Genomic DNA, 19,246 nt, shown 5'->3' with positions numbered 1-19,246 from the left:
TTTTCTCTTGGGTAGTTCTAGTCTTGCATAGCCAGACCTCTCTCCACAACGCTGAATGCTGGAGAAAGGTACAGATTCTGCTATAGGGGGTGAAAAAAACACCCTGCCTCGTTTGCATTTCTTTAAACCAATCACAAACATCTTGGGCGGTGTTGGGACGTTCGTGCCATTAGCGTCCCAGGTGCTGATTTGTTGTTTTCAGCGGGTGGCTGGCTGCAACTAGGAGGTTGGTCTTGTTTCCCGTGGACTGTGAAAACGTGAATATTGGACGCCGCAATGCCACTCAAAGCCAGCGACCAATGGCAGGACATGATATAATGTCATTATACACTGCCTGGCCAAAAAAAAAGGATGGAAAAAGGTCATGTGGTCTGATGAGTCCAGATTTACTCTGTTCCAGAGTGATGGGGACATCAGGGTAAGAAGACAGGCTCCCATCATGCCTAGCACCTACAGTACAAGCCTGTGGGAGCAGTGTTATGATCTGGGGTTGCTTCAGTTGCTCAGGTCGAGGTTCAGCAACGTTATGAGCCCAAAAAATGAGGTCAGCTCACCACCTGAATATACTGAATGAGCAGGTTTTTACATCAATGGATGTGTTTTTTTTCTTCCCTGGTGACACGGACATATTCCAAGATGACAATGTCAGGATTCATTGGGCTCGGATTGTGAAAAAGTGGTCACTTGAAAAACCCAATATATAATATTTTTAAAAAATCTGTACTAAATTATAGTAACATAAAAGTACTGTTTTTTACAAAACTATAAGTTAAAGTACAAAGTATTCTTCTCAAATTAGTGTTACTTTTTAGCTGTCCATGTTTAATGCATTATCAATAGCAGTATCCAATCAAAGGCTTTTCTCTTTCTCCTAATCTTCAGTCTAAATTACTCCAAACTCGTCTGCTCTGTTCTGTTCAGGTGTGTTGTTTAATGCAGTCTTGTTTGATTTACTGTAAATGTGTGTCAGATGAGACAATGTACAGTATGAATACAGGCAACAGGTTATAGACAACATTACACTCTGTATGACTGATTCCAAACCCCACAAGGGGTATCCAGAGCTTTAGAGGGGGTTGTAAGATCTCCTTGATTTTAACTTTTAATTAGAGCTTATTGTCTGATTAGTTCAGGCAGTGAACCTCTCATTATTTCATGCTTTAAGCAAGTTTTGTAATCAAATTTTTGCTGTCAATGTGATTTTGTGGCCTGGCCTCTTCCAGGTCTCCATGGTGGAGAGGAGGAGGCGTCACCAGATGCTGTTTGACATAGAATTGTATATGACAAGAATGTGAGTCTATGTATTACAAACTCTGTCTTAAATATTGTGTTTTTTGTGATGCTCTGTTCTGCACACATGACATCTACTGCACACCTGTCCATCCTGCGATCTCTCTTCTGTGGCTTTCCCTGAGGTTCCCTCCATTTTTTTTCCTGTTAAAAGGGTTCTTGGGGAGTTTTTCCTTACTCTTTTTAAGGTTTACAGGACAGGGGAGTTTTGTACGCTGCACAGATTGTAAACTGTGATTTGTGATTTTGGGCTATACAAATAAAATTTGACTTGACCAGCAATAACCTACTCTTTGCAGCTCAGTGGGAGTTTTCACTTGAAAAACCTGGAAAAAGGTCCAGACCGACTCGTGTTCAAGTCCATGAAAGAATCATCAGTGACTTTGTTCACAAGTAGAGACTTTGATGATTCTCACACTTGTCACGGTTCTTTGTCTGGGTTGTTATTGTTACTGTGCTGTCAGAGGTTTCTCTCTGCGGGTGTTACTCACTCAGGCAGACGTTGTCGTGGAAAAAAGCGAGGAATTCATTGCAATGCTCCCTGTGGTTGCCGCTCGCTGCGCAGGAGCACCAGGGTCCCACGTTGGATGTGGAGTTGTCAAGGTAGTTGGGAGTTATTGTGCTTCCTGTAGAGAGGTGGAAACAACACAGTTCAGTATGTTTACAGGCGAACTGAAGTAATACAACTTCTCATGTTGGAATGACTGAACGTGAACACAAGATCACATGAATAAGAAGTAGTGTCTTTTATTCAGTCGATCTGAGCTGAATCAAGGTTTCTTTTTGTTGTTTTTGTTACTCAACATATTCTACCTGCTGACCTGTGACTTTGAGCTATGATTTCTTTTCATAGGCAAAGGCCTGTCTGACTGAGAAGTTTAATGTCCCAACTAATTGAACATTTGAGCAGAATTCTGACTGATTTAATCTTGTTACGCTTAGCCTGATTATGACCTTACCCTGATTATGATAATCAAATAAAGGAGTTTACGTTGCAATTTCTATCATCACAACATTGCCTAATCAGGTTAGGACTGAGTTATTAGCGTGCACATAAATGTATTCGCTGAGAGAGAGAGTGAGAGGAATATAAAAAAGGAGACGAGATGAAAGCGGAGCGAACAGAAACGGAGGCGCAGACTGGCAGGTTAGTTAAGCTGGCAGGCTGCTGATCAAATGTTGACTGGTTCAATCCCAGTTACTGACAGCACTTGACATTACCGAGCCAATAAAGTTGTACTGTATGTGTATTTCAAACGAATGGGTGCTGGAAACCAGCTAACATTTGCTAAAAATACTTTGATCCTCCGTGACAGGCAATTATTTTGAAATGTGATTTTCTTTGTGGATGTATTTATCGTATAAATGCATGAGAAAAAAAAAAGACAGAACTGATTGCTTATCCTCCTCTTGATCTCTCGGTGAGTCGTATTTGATGCTACAACAGATTCAAGTCAAAACAAGTACAGGAGCAGTTTAGCTTTTCTAGTTTTCTGAGTTTCAAACACACCTTGCATTAAAATGCAATTCGGTGATCAGATTGCAATTAGAAAGTGCTTGACCACATGAAAGTACAGGTGTAAAGGATGGATTGTGATTCGCCGGCCAAACCAACTCCAGAGATGGTCAAGGATAGACCATTTTAATCACACATGTGAATGCATGTGCATTTTCAATCCACACATAAACTGGGCAACTAGTAGTGGGCAAGTAGTAGTGTCGTTCTAATGCGTTTTTCAATGATAATGAGAGTAATACTGTAAAAATGATCCTCTCTTCTAATATCGAAAATCAAAACGCAATTGCAATATCAGTCAAAGTAATTGCAAGTAGATATTTCTTCAAAATCTTTCAGCCCTGCTGCAGAAGTTGCAGCTCAGTTGTAGTGAGGTTCTGTGGTTGTGTTGATGCACGAGTGAGTTTCTCTCGCTCTCTAGATCAGGATCCTGTAGCTTGTAAATCTGTGAATAGTTTGAGTTTCTCTTACTCTTTCTCTCCAGATCTCAGGTGTTCCTACAGACTGAAGTACAGTGATGTCGCACTAACGGGTATTAAACATTCAGTTTGAATTGTGGAGATGTGTGTTTTATTTCTGCTGTTATTTTCAGCTGTAACTGTACCATTTAAAGATATATAGATAAACACAGTCGTCTAACATATCTGACGCTGTGATTATTTTGTGGACTGTGTTGCTTTGCCTTTGATAAACCATCCAGCGGTGACACCTCACCGCTTGGTCGGATGAACCCAGCCTGAAATATCTGCAAAACTAGCCGCTAACCAGGCAGAGTTCATGGACCAAACGATGGTACGCTCCCTGTTGTGTTCAAGTTTGGTTTATTTCATGTACGCAGCTCTGATGTCTGGATTTGGCTGCAGTTTATTCTACATAGTGATACCAAGAAGCTTCTTCCTGTTTGTCGATGTGTTTGAGAGAGGGCTGCGCAGCTTGGGTGATCAAAAAGCTGAATGGGGAGAGAGAGAAAAATAAAATGCTGTTTTCTAATTTCCACACGATTCTGTGGCTAATTGCTGCAATGCCTGAACACAGTCCAACTGTATCTAGTTTGGGAAAAATTCAAGCTGTAGTTTTCTTCACTCTGTGGACCAATGGGCAAATTAAGTTTACAAACTAACAAACTTTTTATTTTATTTTAAATGAATGAGATGTATAGACTTTGAAATAACATCATGAAAAAAGAAAACATTCAACATGCTGCCATTTTTGAGAATTTCTTCAGTGATTTTCTGCTTTCATTTTGTCATTCTTAACATAATTTTGATGTTCTTATTGTTTACTATTATCTTATCTGTATGTATGAAGTCATATGACTGCCATAGAAAAAAAATAATCTGTAAAAGAATAAGAAATGAAATAAAATAGTGTTAAATAGTTCAACTGATTGTCTCCCTCTCTTTGTAGATTAAAAAAAAATATATATATATTTTCCTTAAAACCAGCCTATGCAACATCCCTGTAGTGAGTCTGTGATTATTTGGCTATAGATCTCTCTATCTAGCTTTTATTTCTTAAGGTTATCTGTTCTTCGCTGCAACCAACACAGCCGCTAAGCTTTATGCAAACACACAATGATGTTGTAAGACTGCAAATGAGTGTATGAACCCATTTGGAAAATTTTTGTGACTTTTGGAGCTAGTGCTAGCCTGACCAGATCTTAATGTGGACACTGTGTTAATACCAGGTATAAATGTAATCAGGTTAAATCATAACTGGATACACAGTGCACGTTAATGCAAGGTGCAAAGGGGGTAAAGTAACATGCATATCCACCTGAGGCAGGCAGCCTGGTGGACTCTGATAAGTGCAGCGGCCAGCAGTGCAAAGTTCAGGTTCTATCACAGAGGTCCATGTATTCTTTTTTATTCTTTTCTGCCTTTGGAGCTTTTCAGTTGGAAGTGATTGGGAAGTCATTCTCCAGGAAGGGTAATATAGCCTTGTAGCTTGTATTTTTTAAAAGAGGTGGGAAATAGAATTGCTGCACTTTGAGGCAGTGTGGCGAAAAAGTTCTGATTTACCTCCATCGATTTTCTGGGTCCCAGACTTCCAAACAACAACACCTTGGTGTCTCACTTCTACTTCAGTTGTCTAGAATGGCCAATCACTGCTGCACAGCTTTCTGTCTCCGTCTTCCTTAATCTGTCTCCTTCAGTCCCTCACAAACTAAACAACCTTTTTTTTTTGTTGTTAGTCTTTTTGCAGCAGTTCAATGTGGTATTGTTGTCCCATAATGACCTGTTTGGACTGACTTTTTAACAACCTTTTGTGCATTATGTGATCTTTTGTTAAGTTTTTATCCAAAGTACAATAAGCCGTGTTCTACGCCTCTGCCCGCTCCCACTCATCGTCACGTCAGGGATAATTCTCTCAAAACAGTGGTCAATAGTTGTAATTGCACTACTTATAATGCCAGCAACTTGGCCGGGCGTGCTGCAGCCACATTAATCAAGCGCTCCATCGATCGTCGAACCACGCTTCTCATCACAATCCTTGATTCATTCTTTTGAGTCCTGTTCAGTGCACTTGTCTGCTCTCCGCCTTCCTCCCTCTAAAACCTTTTTGTTCCTGATCCATCACAGAAGGTGGGTGAGCCGGAGCTGGCACAGAAAGATTTAGTTCTTACCCATCAGGCCGGTGTACGCAAGTAGACATGCTCCGTAGTTCTCCTGCTTGCAGCCACTGGCGCTCTGCTCGGAAGGTTGGCAGTCATACTGGAACTGCGCCCAGCGAGACCTGTGGGAGCAATAACATGCCATCCATCATTTACTCGTGCTTGGCTGCAGCGCACATTGTGTCACTGAGGGGTGGCCGGCAACAGCGCTTTCTCTCAGAGACGGGAAGTGGATCTGAAGCCCACAACGCTCATCACCCACCTATACTCCTACATCTGGGGTTCCTCAATGTTCAAAACATATTTTCAAGCTTTTCCAGCACCTTACAGCTGTGGCAAATCACACACACGTGATACACATGACACACGTCTTTAATCATGTTAAATTAGACCACTGTAAAGATGAAAAAGTTGAGATGTTGGATTTTTGAATTTTGAGCCCAATTAAAACTTAATGCAATTGTGGAAATAGCATCTTATGAATTTAAGTGGCGATCAGGAGGAAAGTTCTGGGCTTAAATTAAAATAGTTGATCCATCTAAATGATTGTGAATTGTGAAATGTGATACTGCAGTGTGATGAACAGGGATGTGTGTGACTTCTTTTCTCTCTCTTGTCCTTTTTTCCTCTTCCCTTCTGCACTTGTTTATTTATATTTCTTTATGTAGTAGAGTCTACCTCCATAATATAAAAACTAAGTCTTACCAAAGACTAATCTTTCTTTAGATAAACTTCAATCTTGAAGTTTTGAGACAAAAGTGTTTTTCAGAAGTACAAAGGAATAACAGTTAATATTTTCAGTCATTTTCAAGCATCCAAATAATGACAAAAAAGGTTCACAGCTCACTGTGACCAGGTTTTTGAAAAATAATTCTCTTCTAAAATTCAAAGATTCAAGTTTATCTACAGAGGAAATGTATTTTAGTTCATTTCAAAACTCAAGATAATGAAACATTTAAACCATCTTAAAATTAACCAAAACTAAATCTAAACCTCTCTTTAGGTTTTACTCTAAATTGGAGTTTGGTGCAACAGAATTAAATCTTGGTTTAAATTCTGATCCAGTATTAATGTACACTGGAGGAGGTTTAGAAAGAGACAGGTACCTTTTTGAGATGGACTGAACAAAATAATTCTCTGCTGAGCCATCATGACTAGGCTAACCATTTGTTTAGCCAGCTTGCAAATAATATTACTTCCAACCAAAATAATGTTTTGTGATAGAATTCTACAGAAACACAACAAAGTTTCATGTTTCAAAATGCATCACGTGTCTGTAAGTAGACTTTACATCCACAAAAAATAAAAGAATATTAGATGTTCTCTGTCTTATTTTATTTCCTAATCTAAAAACAAAACAATTCCATCAGAGAGCGATTTATTTTGAAAGTGATGAAATTACAATTTCAAGCAGTTTCAAGCACTTCAACAGAAATTCAAGCTAGGGCTGCGACTAACAATTATTTTCATGGTCGATCCACTAGCTGATTGATTTCTCTAGTAATAGTCGTTTGCCTAAAAAATGGTGAAAAATGTTTAACCATGTTTCCCAAAGGCCACAATGACGTACTCAGAGAATTTTTTCTTAAAAAAATTACTCAAAATATTATCAAAATAGTTGGCAATTAATTTAAAAACTGATTAATTGTTGCAGCTCTAATTCAAGCACTTTTCAAACCTTAAAAATATTGCATTAAAATTCAGGTGTTTTCAAGGATTTCCAGCACTCAAGAGAACCCTGTCCATCACGTCCCTCCACCCTTCAAGATCTTCCGCCCTGCAGCACTTCAACCTCGACTCCAGTCACCCCTGGTGACATTCATCCCTCTATTTCTTTCCTCCCCATTTTCCCCAGCGAGCCGTCTTATGGAAGGCTGCCAGGCTGTAGAGAGTCAATGAGGGGCAAAGATAGGCCTTGGCTCCGTTCTCTAAATACCGTGGGTAGAGTCTGGCAGGCCTGGCCGCGCCGAGATTAGACAAATATGGATCTTCCATATAAATTCTTCCTCCCACAGCCTCTCTGCCTTCCCTTCCCTCCTTCACCTTTCCTGCCAGTCGCTCAGACATCTAGCCCCATCATCATCATTGTACAAGGCTATCGCAGCCATCATATCGCATCATCGGCCCCCGTCGACTGGCATTTGCAACAGGATTCCCTCAGGGCACCACAACTCCCCGCTCTCCCCTCGTTTGTCATGTCATTATAATGATGTGCGTAAAACTCATAGGCTGTGCACTAAGTGAAGGCATCCTCTGCAGACTGCCGGTTAATGCCAGCTGACTAGCGCGGGGATTGGCGTGCTGCGCAGGGGCCTTGAGATACTCCATCCATCGGGGCGGCGGTGGAGAATAATGCCTGATCGATAGCCGTGACAGATGAAGCCCTTTGTCTTCCTGACATTTGAAGAGGAACTAGATTAAACGCTGGCGACCATTCGCTGTCAGAGACAGGAGGATGACTGGATGGGTATGAGAACTCCATGTTTTCAGTCTCCAGTGACAGAGAGAAATACACCCTGTGAATTTTAATGACCCCGCAAGACATTATGACTGATTGGACGTTTACAATCAATTAAAATTTGAATAAAATCTTTGTCCCATCAGTGGCTCACATACAGAAGGATTTACTGCAGAATAAATACGCTTATTCAGTAACTGATCTTGTTCAGAGGGTCAGTTTTCTGTAAACTACTTACTCATCCCGCTGATGTCTCGGCCGCACATTGATAAATATTTTCTGAGCACTTTGGCAGGAAAGTCATGTGTGAATCCCAAATGATAATGGCCGCTCTAATAATGACTATTTCACATGGCTGACTGTTGCCTGGCTGCTTCTCTCAGAAAATGAATGCAGAATTTAATTGAACTAATTAAACACAGTTAATGAGTATAACAATTGAATTAATTAAACACAGCTGACTAATTAAATCTAAATGAACATATCATGCCAAGCAGACCTATCTTCCATGATACACAACACCATTTATTGTCCTGAGGGAAAACTAGAGTGCAAGGCCACCACATAAACAAAGCACCTCATGGTAAACACAACAGTGGTGAAGCTATCAGCGCATTAGCTGTGGAAATTAACTTGAAGCGACTTGTTTTCAACTTGAAATTACGTGCCATTTTGCACAGACATATTTACACACACGCCACATCGGCATTTGGATTCTATGTCAATGTTGCAGCCTTATTGGACAGAGCAACATGCAGATGTAAAGACATACAAGTTCATGGCGGAGCTGCGTTTCCCTGTCAGACTAGAACAGATGTCAGCAACTTTTATAATCAAACGAGCCATTTTTTTTTTGGAAAAGGAAGGAAAAAAATCTTCTTGGAGCTGCAACTATTTTCCTCGAAGACTTTTCTTCTTTTGGATTTGGCATCCATATTTAGTCAAGGGAGACATCAGACTGGCCACTGCCAAACTTTAGAGAAAGAAGCGCCAAGCTGTAGACGTAGTCTGTGACGCCCATTTCAGTTGACTATATTAAAACATTTTTGGGGTAACGGGTCCATATTTCTACAGTTAGAGAATGTAAGAATCACTTGAGGCCTGAAACAATGACATTGCATTAAATACTAATAAATAATAAATAAGAACTCTTATTCATTTCCATTTAATTGTTCACAGGGAGCCACTGGAGAGAGGGGCAAGAGCTGTAGACCTGCACTAGAAAGTGGCACAGCAAAATTCATCTGCATGTCTTTGCAAAGTGGTGCTTGAAGCTTAGTGACATTTCAGCTCGGGCTAGTTGGTGAGCTGGTGAACTAACCACAAACAAGCTAGCTTGCTGGGAACATGCAAGCATGAGTGAGCTACAATAGCTCTCCAAGCTAGCCAGCTTTCCAACTATCAGTTAGCATGCTATTGAGCCTAACTGGATAATATGCTCAGTTTATTTAAGACACATATCCGCACTATCAACCCTGTCTCAAAACTGTTTACAAACGCCTTTAACCTAGCATCTAACAAGCTAGTTGGTAGATGCTAGCTCAAGTGAGCTACCATAGCTCTCTAAACTAGCTCGCCTGCCAGCTGTCAGTTAACAAATTAGCTAACTAGCTAGATAATGGGACAATAAGCTACGTAAGACTTATTCATACTCCTAACTCCTGTCTAGAGACAGTGCCCTGGAGTTAACATACTCTGACAAAGGAGGTTAAATAAGGGTTGATTGTGCAACACAGCTAAGTTACAGCCTCCGCTGCTCTGTCTCAAAGGTCAGCCCTGTCAAAACAGATTGTTCCTGGTCAACAGTGTCAAGATTGATCAAGGTTTAACTCAAAAGAGCGCTGCAGGAAAGAGTCCTAAAATGTGGAAATTAGGTGGAAGTTTACATTTTTGAACCTCCAGGTCCTTTGTCTCAAAGTCAGTGGGCTTTCTGAATGACGTTTTTGTTTAGATGGCTGTAATAAAGTCTGTGGTTATCACAAAGCTGAAAGATTTTCATGTTATACTCTACAGCATAAAATATAATAATGTGTTTTTAAAAATTGTGCTAACAAGTGGCTAAATGAGACCACAGAGTTTGTCGGGGACATTAAAGATCAAAACTGATGTCATGCAACTGTGGTGTAGTTCATTTGTAACCTGATGTTAGCTTATTTCTGGCAATTGAATTTTCAAAAATTACAAAAATGGCGTTTATGTGTGATGATTATCTCGCTGAAGAAAACGTGTAAGTATCATAAATAAGTGTCAAAGAGCTTATTTTCTACACTAATCAAAAACCAAAGGAAAAAAATCTCATCAGCTTTTTGTTAAAGGAACCAGGGCAATGCTAACTTCCAGGTTGGCCTATAAAAATAAATCATCTCTGCAGCACTCTGTGAGAAGTATTTATGCAAATCCACTTAACATGGCATTTTAATTGACATAAACTTAGTTTGAAATTTTAACATTTTTGGGTGCCATTATATAAACTGAGTGCATATAATGTGAAAGTGCCCAGTCACATGGATAATTATTACCCAAATCTACAGGTCAACAGAGGTATTTTGTCTCTTCTTGCTCATTTCTTTTGGTTTATGGCACTTAACTGGCTTGATTCAGTCTCTGTGCTCTTATCAACCTGTTCTCCAGCACCATGCATCTGTTTTTCAGCAAAAATTAAGTGACTTTAAACTACCTACCAAAAAGGAAGAAACAATTTGCAAACATGTTTACTCATAAATACTTGTTAGTCTGTCAGCTTATGGTCAAAACAATGGTCAAAAGTGGCCAAAAAATTAAATAATTTCCTGTAATACGAACAGTCTGTGTTTGTTGTGTTGGCTTCCTAGTCAGTATAGTTGAGTTGCTCCGGCTCTCACAGACTACTCCTGGAGCTCGCACAAGTCTGTAATTGTAGAATACCTGTCCAGTGTGAAATAGCAGTCAAAGTAAACAAGTGGCCGGTGAAGCTGGTCAAACATCTAACAAGAAAAAGAGACCCAGATAGTTTTCTCAGGAGCTGGCACATCAAACAAGACACTGGATGTGTCAGTCACCTCAGGCAGGTGTTTGCTAACAAGATAAACATTAGAACTCGATAAGCTGATATGGTGTATCAAAGCCTCTTTCTCCATTTATGTGGGAGTCTATTTTCTACATCTAACTGTCAAAGAAAATTTCTTGCCTTCAAATCTTGGACATCAGAGCTTCAGAGGAGCATTTTTTTCAGCAATTGAATGTCATGACAGTTCTATTTTATACTACAGGGGAGACCAGGGGCAGTTGTAACACACTTAATTCCTCTAATCATAAACAAGCGAGCATGATAACACTCTGCACATGCTCAGTAGGATTCTCTATCTGCCTGTGGATCATTTCGCTGCTGCAGAAGTTTTCAACAAAAAACTGACAGTATTTTTCTTCTGCTGTCTTAAGTTGAGATGACGGAATTTAAATTAACATTAATGTTATCTTTAGGTTATTGAAAAAAAACAAAAGAACATGAACCGGGCTCCCCATGTTCTGAGGCTGTCAGTCCTCTGCAGCGGCCGCCGGTTTGACTCTCACCTGTCATATCTCCAGCTATCCCTATCAAAAAATAAAGGCAAAAATGCATATGATTGATGACTTATATCAACAGATGACTAATGTCTCTCAACTCATCTGTGAGTTATGAAGGAAAACGTAAAAAAAAATAATTTCAAAATTGCCCCTGGTCTCCTCCAAGGACAAAACAAGACCAGAAGACAATGTCTCACCAATATCAAATTATTATGGTATGCAGGAAGGTTTCATTTGTGTGCAGATGTCGACCATATTATCACCATCTTATTGCGGCTCTCTACATTCAATCTCTTGCAAATTTTACAAACACACTGCAGAATTATCTCCTCGCTGTATACCTGTATGTTTGTATGTATTTAATTTGCTTTACATTTTCACCCTGTTCCATTCTGAATTTAATTAATTATCTGTGTATTTCATGTGTATTATGAAGGAACTACAACTCTAATTTTGTTGTAAAATCCTGTGTTTTATAATGATTATAAATGTCCTTGAATCCTTAAATCCCTGTAATGTGCACATCATTTGCAATAACTGAGCCAAAACACACAAAAAACACCTTTGTGATCCTTTAACAGAAGCCACAGTTGCTGCAAATTATCTGTTCAGTGACTTGAATGATGCCAACTCAGGAAATTAAGTGTAAAATGTTCTTGGCAGCAGGCGGCATGTTAGACAACATTTCCTAATTTCTACCTGCACACGTAGTCTGCCTTGCAGATCCGCAGCTGAGCCAGGCAGTTGGGCTTCTCCTTGTCTTCGTAGGAGCAGGACGGCACGATGGTTTGCCGGCGGCGCTCGGCGCAGGCCGTGTCAGTGCAGGGACAGAACAGCAGCTCGTGGGTGTAGTCGGGGGGAACGCGGTCGAAGAACTTCCTCAGCGCCTTGTTGCACTTTGGTCGGTTACACGGCCCCGAGCGGGCTGACGGCTGGATGCAGGCCGAGACGTACTCTGTACGCAGCTTCTGACACGTCTCATCAATGTTGCACGCCTTGGCGGCGTCCAGGCAGCGGTTCACCGTCGTTACTTCAGACTCTAGAAAGAGAATAAGACACAAAAGCGAAGCAGTAAGCATTTCATCCTTCTGTGTGGTTTGAGAAAATCAAATCCCAGCCAATGTTTACCAATGATTCCAAGGTCTAATTGGAGTTGGTATTGACTCACCACTCTCACCTCTACACTCAAATGCAGTGTTGCATTTACAGATGAAAAAAGTGTGTGTGTGAGTGTGTGTGAAGTACAAACTAAACCAAAATGATGATTATATGTAATAGGCTCTCTTGTAATGAATAGAACATGACTGGTGTTTAAATGTTGCATGAGTCCGGGCACTGGATGTGTTTCAGTCGAGGCCTAATGGCTGAATATTTCATTCTGCTGGGTTAATGCAGAGTGGCAGCGCTGAAAAAGCGGCTCCTCCATCTCTCCAACCGCACAACAAGGCCTGTAATTACTGCTCCTTCCCCCCTTCATCCATCTATCCGTCTCGCCAACACTCCCTCCCTACATCTGGGCCCATCCCTCACTCACCTGACTTCCTCCTTCCCTCACCAGCTTCCTCCCTCGCGGTGCGCCTGCCACTCTCGACGCTGCCATCGCTCCCACATCCCATCTGTTTCTCCCCTCTCCTCCTCTATCCTCTCTTCCTCAACTTTGTCCACCTCTGCCTCCTCTAGGTGCCCGTGCTCCCTGTGACTTCTACGGTAATGAGCCACCTCTGTGGAGGCAGTGGAAAGCCCCTTTCATGATCTTTTTTTGGCTGCATTATTTCCCAATCCATCATCATGTGTGTTTTTTCCCCGAGCGACCCACCAGTCAATACGGCCATGATGACGCTCAGCTCCTCTGGCAGATAGCGCTGCTCATTAGTTTGTAAACTGCCTGTAGTTGTGTCTCCTGGTGAGTTCGCCTCTCACCAAGCTGTCATATAAAATATGAATGGCCTTGGAGAGCAAGCTAACAACCCTTCGCAAAGCATAGGTTATTCCCAACCTAACTGCTAAGCAGACGAAGGGGGAGGGAGGGAGGACCTGATGGAACTGCGAGGTGGGATGACAAATTGCATCTAGTGGCCACATGCATGGGAAACCGAATACGCACCTAGGTTTTTATGTTGTCATTGTTTTTTTTTGTTTTTTTTAAGCCATTATTTATGCAGTGGAGACTTGCTGAGCATGCATGCTCTTCCCCAGGAACACCCTGCTTCACATTCAGGCCTTACACACATTTACACCTCAGAGCTGCCCAGTGCAGCCGCAGTCCTGCACCGGTACTCTCTGGAGCCACCGGGGGCTGGATGCACTCAGGCTTCTAGCTTGTTTTCCAGTGGCAGGCCTGATTCTGTAATATTCATCGTCACATATCTAAATTTTAAATCCACAGTTGAGTCTGTATTTGGGCAGTGACACATTCTGTTGTTTTGGCTCCATAATCGCCCGGTGGATTTATTTATTTATTTTTTTAAATCAGGTCTTAAGTTACAGTACTGACTTAAAAGGATATTTTGATTTTTGTCAACCTGGGACTTAATTTGAACTTTTTTTTGAACTTTTTTTTTTCCTAGGGACCCACTTTTTAAAAATGACAAACTGTTGCAACCCAAGTCACAATAAGCCTTATCAATAAATTCTGGGAAAACTTCCTTTGTGCATAAATGAACATTTGTGACCGTTTTTACTGCCATTTCCGCATCACCTTATATTAGCTTGACACTTTGTTGAAAACATGCACATTTTAAAACTTAAGAAATGAAAAAGAATTGAATTTAGGCTGAGTTAACAGGCTATCTCACTGTTTTTATTCCCTCTTATCAGGAAAACAGCATAGGTCATTCTAGCCTACTTTATAAATGAGACAAAATAAGTGCATTCAGATGGAATAAACAGGCTCTTGTTTCCTTTCATAAGTAAAACAGGTGTTTAGGTCTTCTGCATATATAAATCTTAAATTTGCTGAATTTCATCCATAATCTTATTCATTTAGGGACCCAAATAAAATCCCCTGTGACCCACCTGTGGGTCCTGACCACACATCGTGGTATGGAGCACAAACATAAAACAAAGCAGCAATACAATAGCTAATGATGAAAACAGATCCATGTGATAAAGTAGGTCATTTAAATAAAAGGCAGAGCATTCCTCAAAAAGGCACCTAATTTACTAACTACCTTTAATCTGTCTGCTTTAGTAATATAAGTTTAAACATAAATAGATGATAAACAAAGTATTTTGCAGGGACTTCCTTCTGTTTTCAACAATGTTTGTGTATCTTCGCATTCAAATAAAACAGGATATTCATCCCCTGACAGTTTATCATTACAGAAACCTTTTATCCCTCTCCAGGCCTTTACATCTTCCTATTTATCTTTGGGATTCTGCTACTGGGGACTCAGAGGTTACACATGGCCTGTGCACACATGGGCGCAGTTTGTGTTGGTTCACCGAACCCCCTGGTGGAACATTGATTCTGGTCTAATTATGTGATATGGTAGCCTGTAGTGATGCAAGGATCGATGGACCTGCAGGCTGGAGGTCAGCTTACTAGAAGATACTACTGGCTCACGTGGGCGGGTCAAGTGACCAAGCAGCAGTTCGAGTAAGTTATTAATAACAATAATAAAAAAATTCCATGTAATAGACCATGCCTACTATCTTCTCCCCCCATCTGATGAACAATTGCGCCAACATTTTAAACAGAACCTTTGCTCTTTGTTAAAATAATGACAAGTCGCTGCCATTACTGTAGTCTAAAATTCTTGCAGTTCATCAAAAGGGGATCTGATCAATCATTTAAAAGAATACTTGGCTGAAAATCTACCTGTTGTGCATCAGACACCCACAACCAGATTTAAAAGGCGGCTCTGAAAAGTTTGTAGTTTGCACTTGTGTGTAGGTCAACAGCTTGTACTCAGCTTTAAGTCCCTGCAGTTATCAGCAATTCCACAGCAACTTGTTAAAGGAACAGTGTGTAGGATTTTGCACCATCTAGCAATGGGCGTGCAGATTGCATTGCACTCTCCCTTTCCAGACATCACGTGAAACTAAGGTGGCTGCAACATGTAAGAAAAATGCAATGAAAGAGGACCCATGCTCTCAGGTAACAAGGACAACTCTGTGATTATACACATTAATTGATTATTATTTTTCATTTGCCATATTCCACCAATAAATCCCCATAAATCTCACACACTGACCTTCAAACTGTAAGTACTCCTGTAGTATAATCCACTTATCCACCGTATATTTAGATACATACACATATGGTGACATCCCAGAGGTGTAAGTGTAGTGGAAAGCCTCCCAGCATGCACCTGGATAATACTTTTATGGACATCAATCTCTGTTTCTGCAAAGTCACTGCTGTGGTAGTTCTCTCCTGTGTGCAGGTTCTGCAGGTACCGCCTCCCCGCTGCAGCAGCAGTGAGTGATTGGTCGCAGGTGTTTCCCGTCACTAATCAGGGCCCGCAGCCTCCAGGCATGTGGAGAGCTGCAGGTCAGAGCCAGAGGCTACATCAGTGTTAGACCTCCCTTTTCAGAGGGAGGGTGTCTTTGTTTTCTGTGTGGTTTGCTAACCTCCTGTGGCTTTTTGGAGGGAGGATGCTTGGAGTGTCCTTTTGTTTATTGCTTGATTTTAAACTAATGTCCATTTGCTCTAACTTTTTATTTTGACTTCAATTTGTTTTTTTAGTTTTATTTAACCAGGCAAGTCATAAAGAACTAGGGCTCTGTACTCAATACCTTTAAGGTACTGATCAAAATAAACCAGTACCCAGGTGTATTGAAACTTTTCCAGTCAAACTGTACCTGTATCTAATACTTTTTGTCCCCAGATCTACAGAAAAATGTCACTAAAAAGTTTGAAAGCATGGCAGTATTACTGTACATGCCTGTGGTGTCTGATAGAAAATAAATGCATAAAATGCGGAAGGATTATTTCAGGAAAAAGTGTGAATTTGAGTAACATGATGAAGCCTTTAATAAAGCATGAGGAAAACTTCAGGGTGGACAGCTGCACCCTGTAAAAAATGTATTGAATAGAGCACTCTGTTGCAGTGATGCCTGCAGTGGTTGCAGAAATTTTATTTGGGTCCCCAAATTAAGAAAAGACTATGGAAGAAATTTTGCATCTGCAGTACACCTTTAAAGCATCTAAAATGTGAATATTGTTTTACAGATGGAAGGAAAAATAAATGAATTCCACCTAAATGCAGTTATTTTGTCTCATTTATGAGGTAAGCTAAAATGTCCTATATTAGTTTCCCGATGAGAGGAAATAAAAACAGTGGGATGGCTTCTAAACTTCGCCTAAAAGCATTTATTTCTGATTAAATATGTGTATATGTTTTCAATAATGTGATGTGGTATGGCAGTAAAAATGGTCAAGAACCTTCAATCATGCACAAATTAAATCTTTCCTAAATTTATTGAAAAGATCGGTTTTGAATTGGGTCATGATGGTTTGTCATTTTTAAAAAAAGCAGGTCCCTGGAAAAAAGACAAAGTTTTCAAAAGTTCTGCTTTATCGGTATCAGTATCACTTTAAGGGTATTTTTTATTGGTACAGGTATTGTAAATTCTTAAATGATATCCAGCCCTGTTAAGAACTAATTCTTCTTGAGGAAAGCGACTAAAATGGTTATCAAAAAGTTAGAAGACACCAAGACATGAAGCATTACATGTGACAACGAGCATTACAAAAAAATGTGCACAATGTGCCTTCCTCTCTCTTTTCTACTGTTTCTCCCCTCATTCTCTGGAACTTACTGGGGAATGAAATTATTGTGTTAAATATTCTGCCCTGTTGTCGTCTTACTGTTCCTACAGTTCATCACTGCAGTCAGTGTTAATATGGTTAGACTGTGAGTGTTGTGGTGTGTAGGATGAGTAACCCACCTCCAGGTGACGTATCTGCACCTGACTCAAGTATTTATTTTTCTGACAACTTTTCACTTTTACTCCCTACATTTTAACGCAAATATCTGTACTTTCTACTCTTTTCATTTTCAAAACTGCCGTCCAAATTTCCAACATCAAGAATGATTTCAACCTAAATGGACTGGACGATAACAGACACACAAAAAGATTGCTTGATGTATCCATGCATGTGCATATCACACATAACCAGTGGTGGAAAGAGTACTGAAAATCTGTACTCAAGCACAAGTACTGTTAAGTACTATTATGTCACTGTAATATTACTCAATTACAAGTAAAAGTACTGGTGTTAGAAATACACTTAAGTAAAAGTACAAAGTATTTGTTGCAAAAAGTATAGAGTATTCGTTACTTTTAAGAATTTATGTCATAGATACCTCTTCTAAGTAGGGTTGCAAATTTTGTGTTTTCCTGAACCAGTAGTTGAAAATGCTAACAATTGATTAATCATTAATAATTTATACGTTATGAAACATGTTTATTTTCTTATTTTCAATTTTTTTTTTTTTTTTTTTTTTTTTTTTGGCCATTGTCATTTTCCTTATTCAACAAATGGCTCCATCTGACAAAAAACAATGTCTAGACAATCGATTAAATATCCATGAATCCATAAATTCTTATTGGCAATTAATTGATTATGATTAATCATTAACATACAAACACAGATTCCAAATGTGTGCTGCCGCAGCACTTTGTTTTTCATTTGCATTTCATGGTTTTCATTAGCTTGTTTGGGATCACCTTATTGGCTGCTAAAATGCAGATCAAAGGTTTGGATATTAATTCATATTGTACATCGACTTTAACTAGTAACTAGGTAGATTACACAGTGTAAAGCATACTCAAGTATGAGTAAAAGTACTTGAAAGACTTGAACATCTACTCAGAAAAATACAATTACCCAAAAAAAACAACTTGGTTACAGTAATTTGAGTTTTTGTAATTAATTATTTCTACTGCTGACAAATCAGACAGAGAGGTGAGGTTCAGTCACTCAGCACAGAGACAGCAGCTAGAAATGAAACTTTGAGTAGAGCCTGTAGGTTTTCACTTTAATCTGAGAAAAGAAGTTGAATTAAAAAAAATGCTTGTATCTGTTCTTCTTCTTGAGTAAAGAACGTGGGCACTTTAACAACGTCTGCTTAACAATATTTAACATGATCCAAACACTCAGTTTTACACAACAACTTCAATATACTGAAGAAGTAAGTGAGCATTGTTTGGAGCATCACAGACATGAGACTGGACTGTTGTCAGAATCTATTGTACGTGTAGCTGAATACAACAGTCATCCTTGATGAAGGTCTAAGCTATAAACCCTTCAGAGCCACTTAAACCTGCGTGGGGTGAGTAATAGACTAGATACACAAAAGACAGACTTTCAGTGAAGTATTCCTTTAAAAGAGTTCATATTCATGGGTGAATAATGAACTACAATTCTAGACAATGATAGGGCCAGAGCTGCTACACTGTTCAACATAATCTGGATATAAATGTCCTCAAAATAAAGTTTTGCACTTTACCCTCATAGTCATTGTATCATTTCAGGTTCAAGGTGCCAGTTTCCTGATTGTTTTACAAGGCAGTGTGGCCACCAACCTGCTACACTAAAGACCCAAAGAAAACAAAACTGCCAAAGCAGTAAAAAAACGTATTTTTTTGGTGCAGAACATCGAACGTTTTAAAGCGACAGTTCACCCCAACACGAAGAAAGTAGGTCCAGTAGATTTTTACTGCAGAGAGAAAGTAGTTTACAACAATGTGCGTGGATTCGCTTGAGCAGGATTCAGTGTTTACGTTTTTTGCACTTTTGGGTCAAAAATCTTCTTGCCTGGAGTCAATTTTCACTCGCCCCTGTTTTATTTATTGGTGGCTATTAAATAACAAC

At 39.8% G+C, this 19,246-nt stretch overlaps 1 protein-coding gene across 2 annotated transcripts in view; it reads right to left on the bottom strand.

Annotated features, from left to right (window-relative positions):
• The window catches only part of gfra4a (GDNF family receptor alpha 4a), a 289,606-nt gene that overhangs the window by 51,446 nt on the left and 218,914 nt on the right, over window positions 1–19,246 (bottom strand). For both annotated transcript variants that reach the window (XM_084742647.1, XM_084742646.1), the window contains exons 4-6: window positions 12,121–12,460; window positions 5,433–5,542; window positions 1,782–1,916 (exon numbers count right to left, since the gene is read on the bottom strand). In XM_084742647.1, the coding sequence (XP_084598773.1) occupies window positions 1,782–1,916; window positions 5,433–5,542; window positions 12,121–12,460 (585 nt within the window). The remainder of the gene's footprint in view (window positions 1–1,781; window positions 1,917–5,432; window positions 5,543–12,120; window positions 12,461–19,246) is intronic.

Source organism: Lutjanus erythropterus, chromosome 18 (genome assembly GCF_056507025.1).
Source record: "Lutjanus erythropterus isolate fLutEry1 chromosome 18, fLutEry1.hap2, whole genome shotgun sequence".
NCBI lineage: Eukaryota > Metazoa > Chordata > Actinopteri > Lutjaniformes > Lutjanidae > Lutjanus > Lutjanus erythropterus.
Note: the sequence above shows the minus strand (reverse complement) of the source record. Positions and strands in the feature narration are given on the sequence as shown.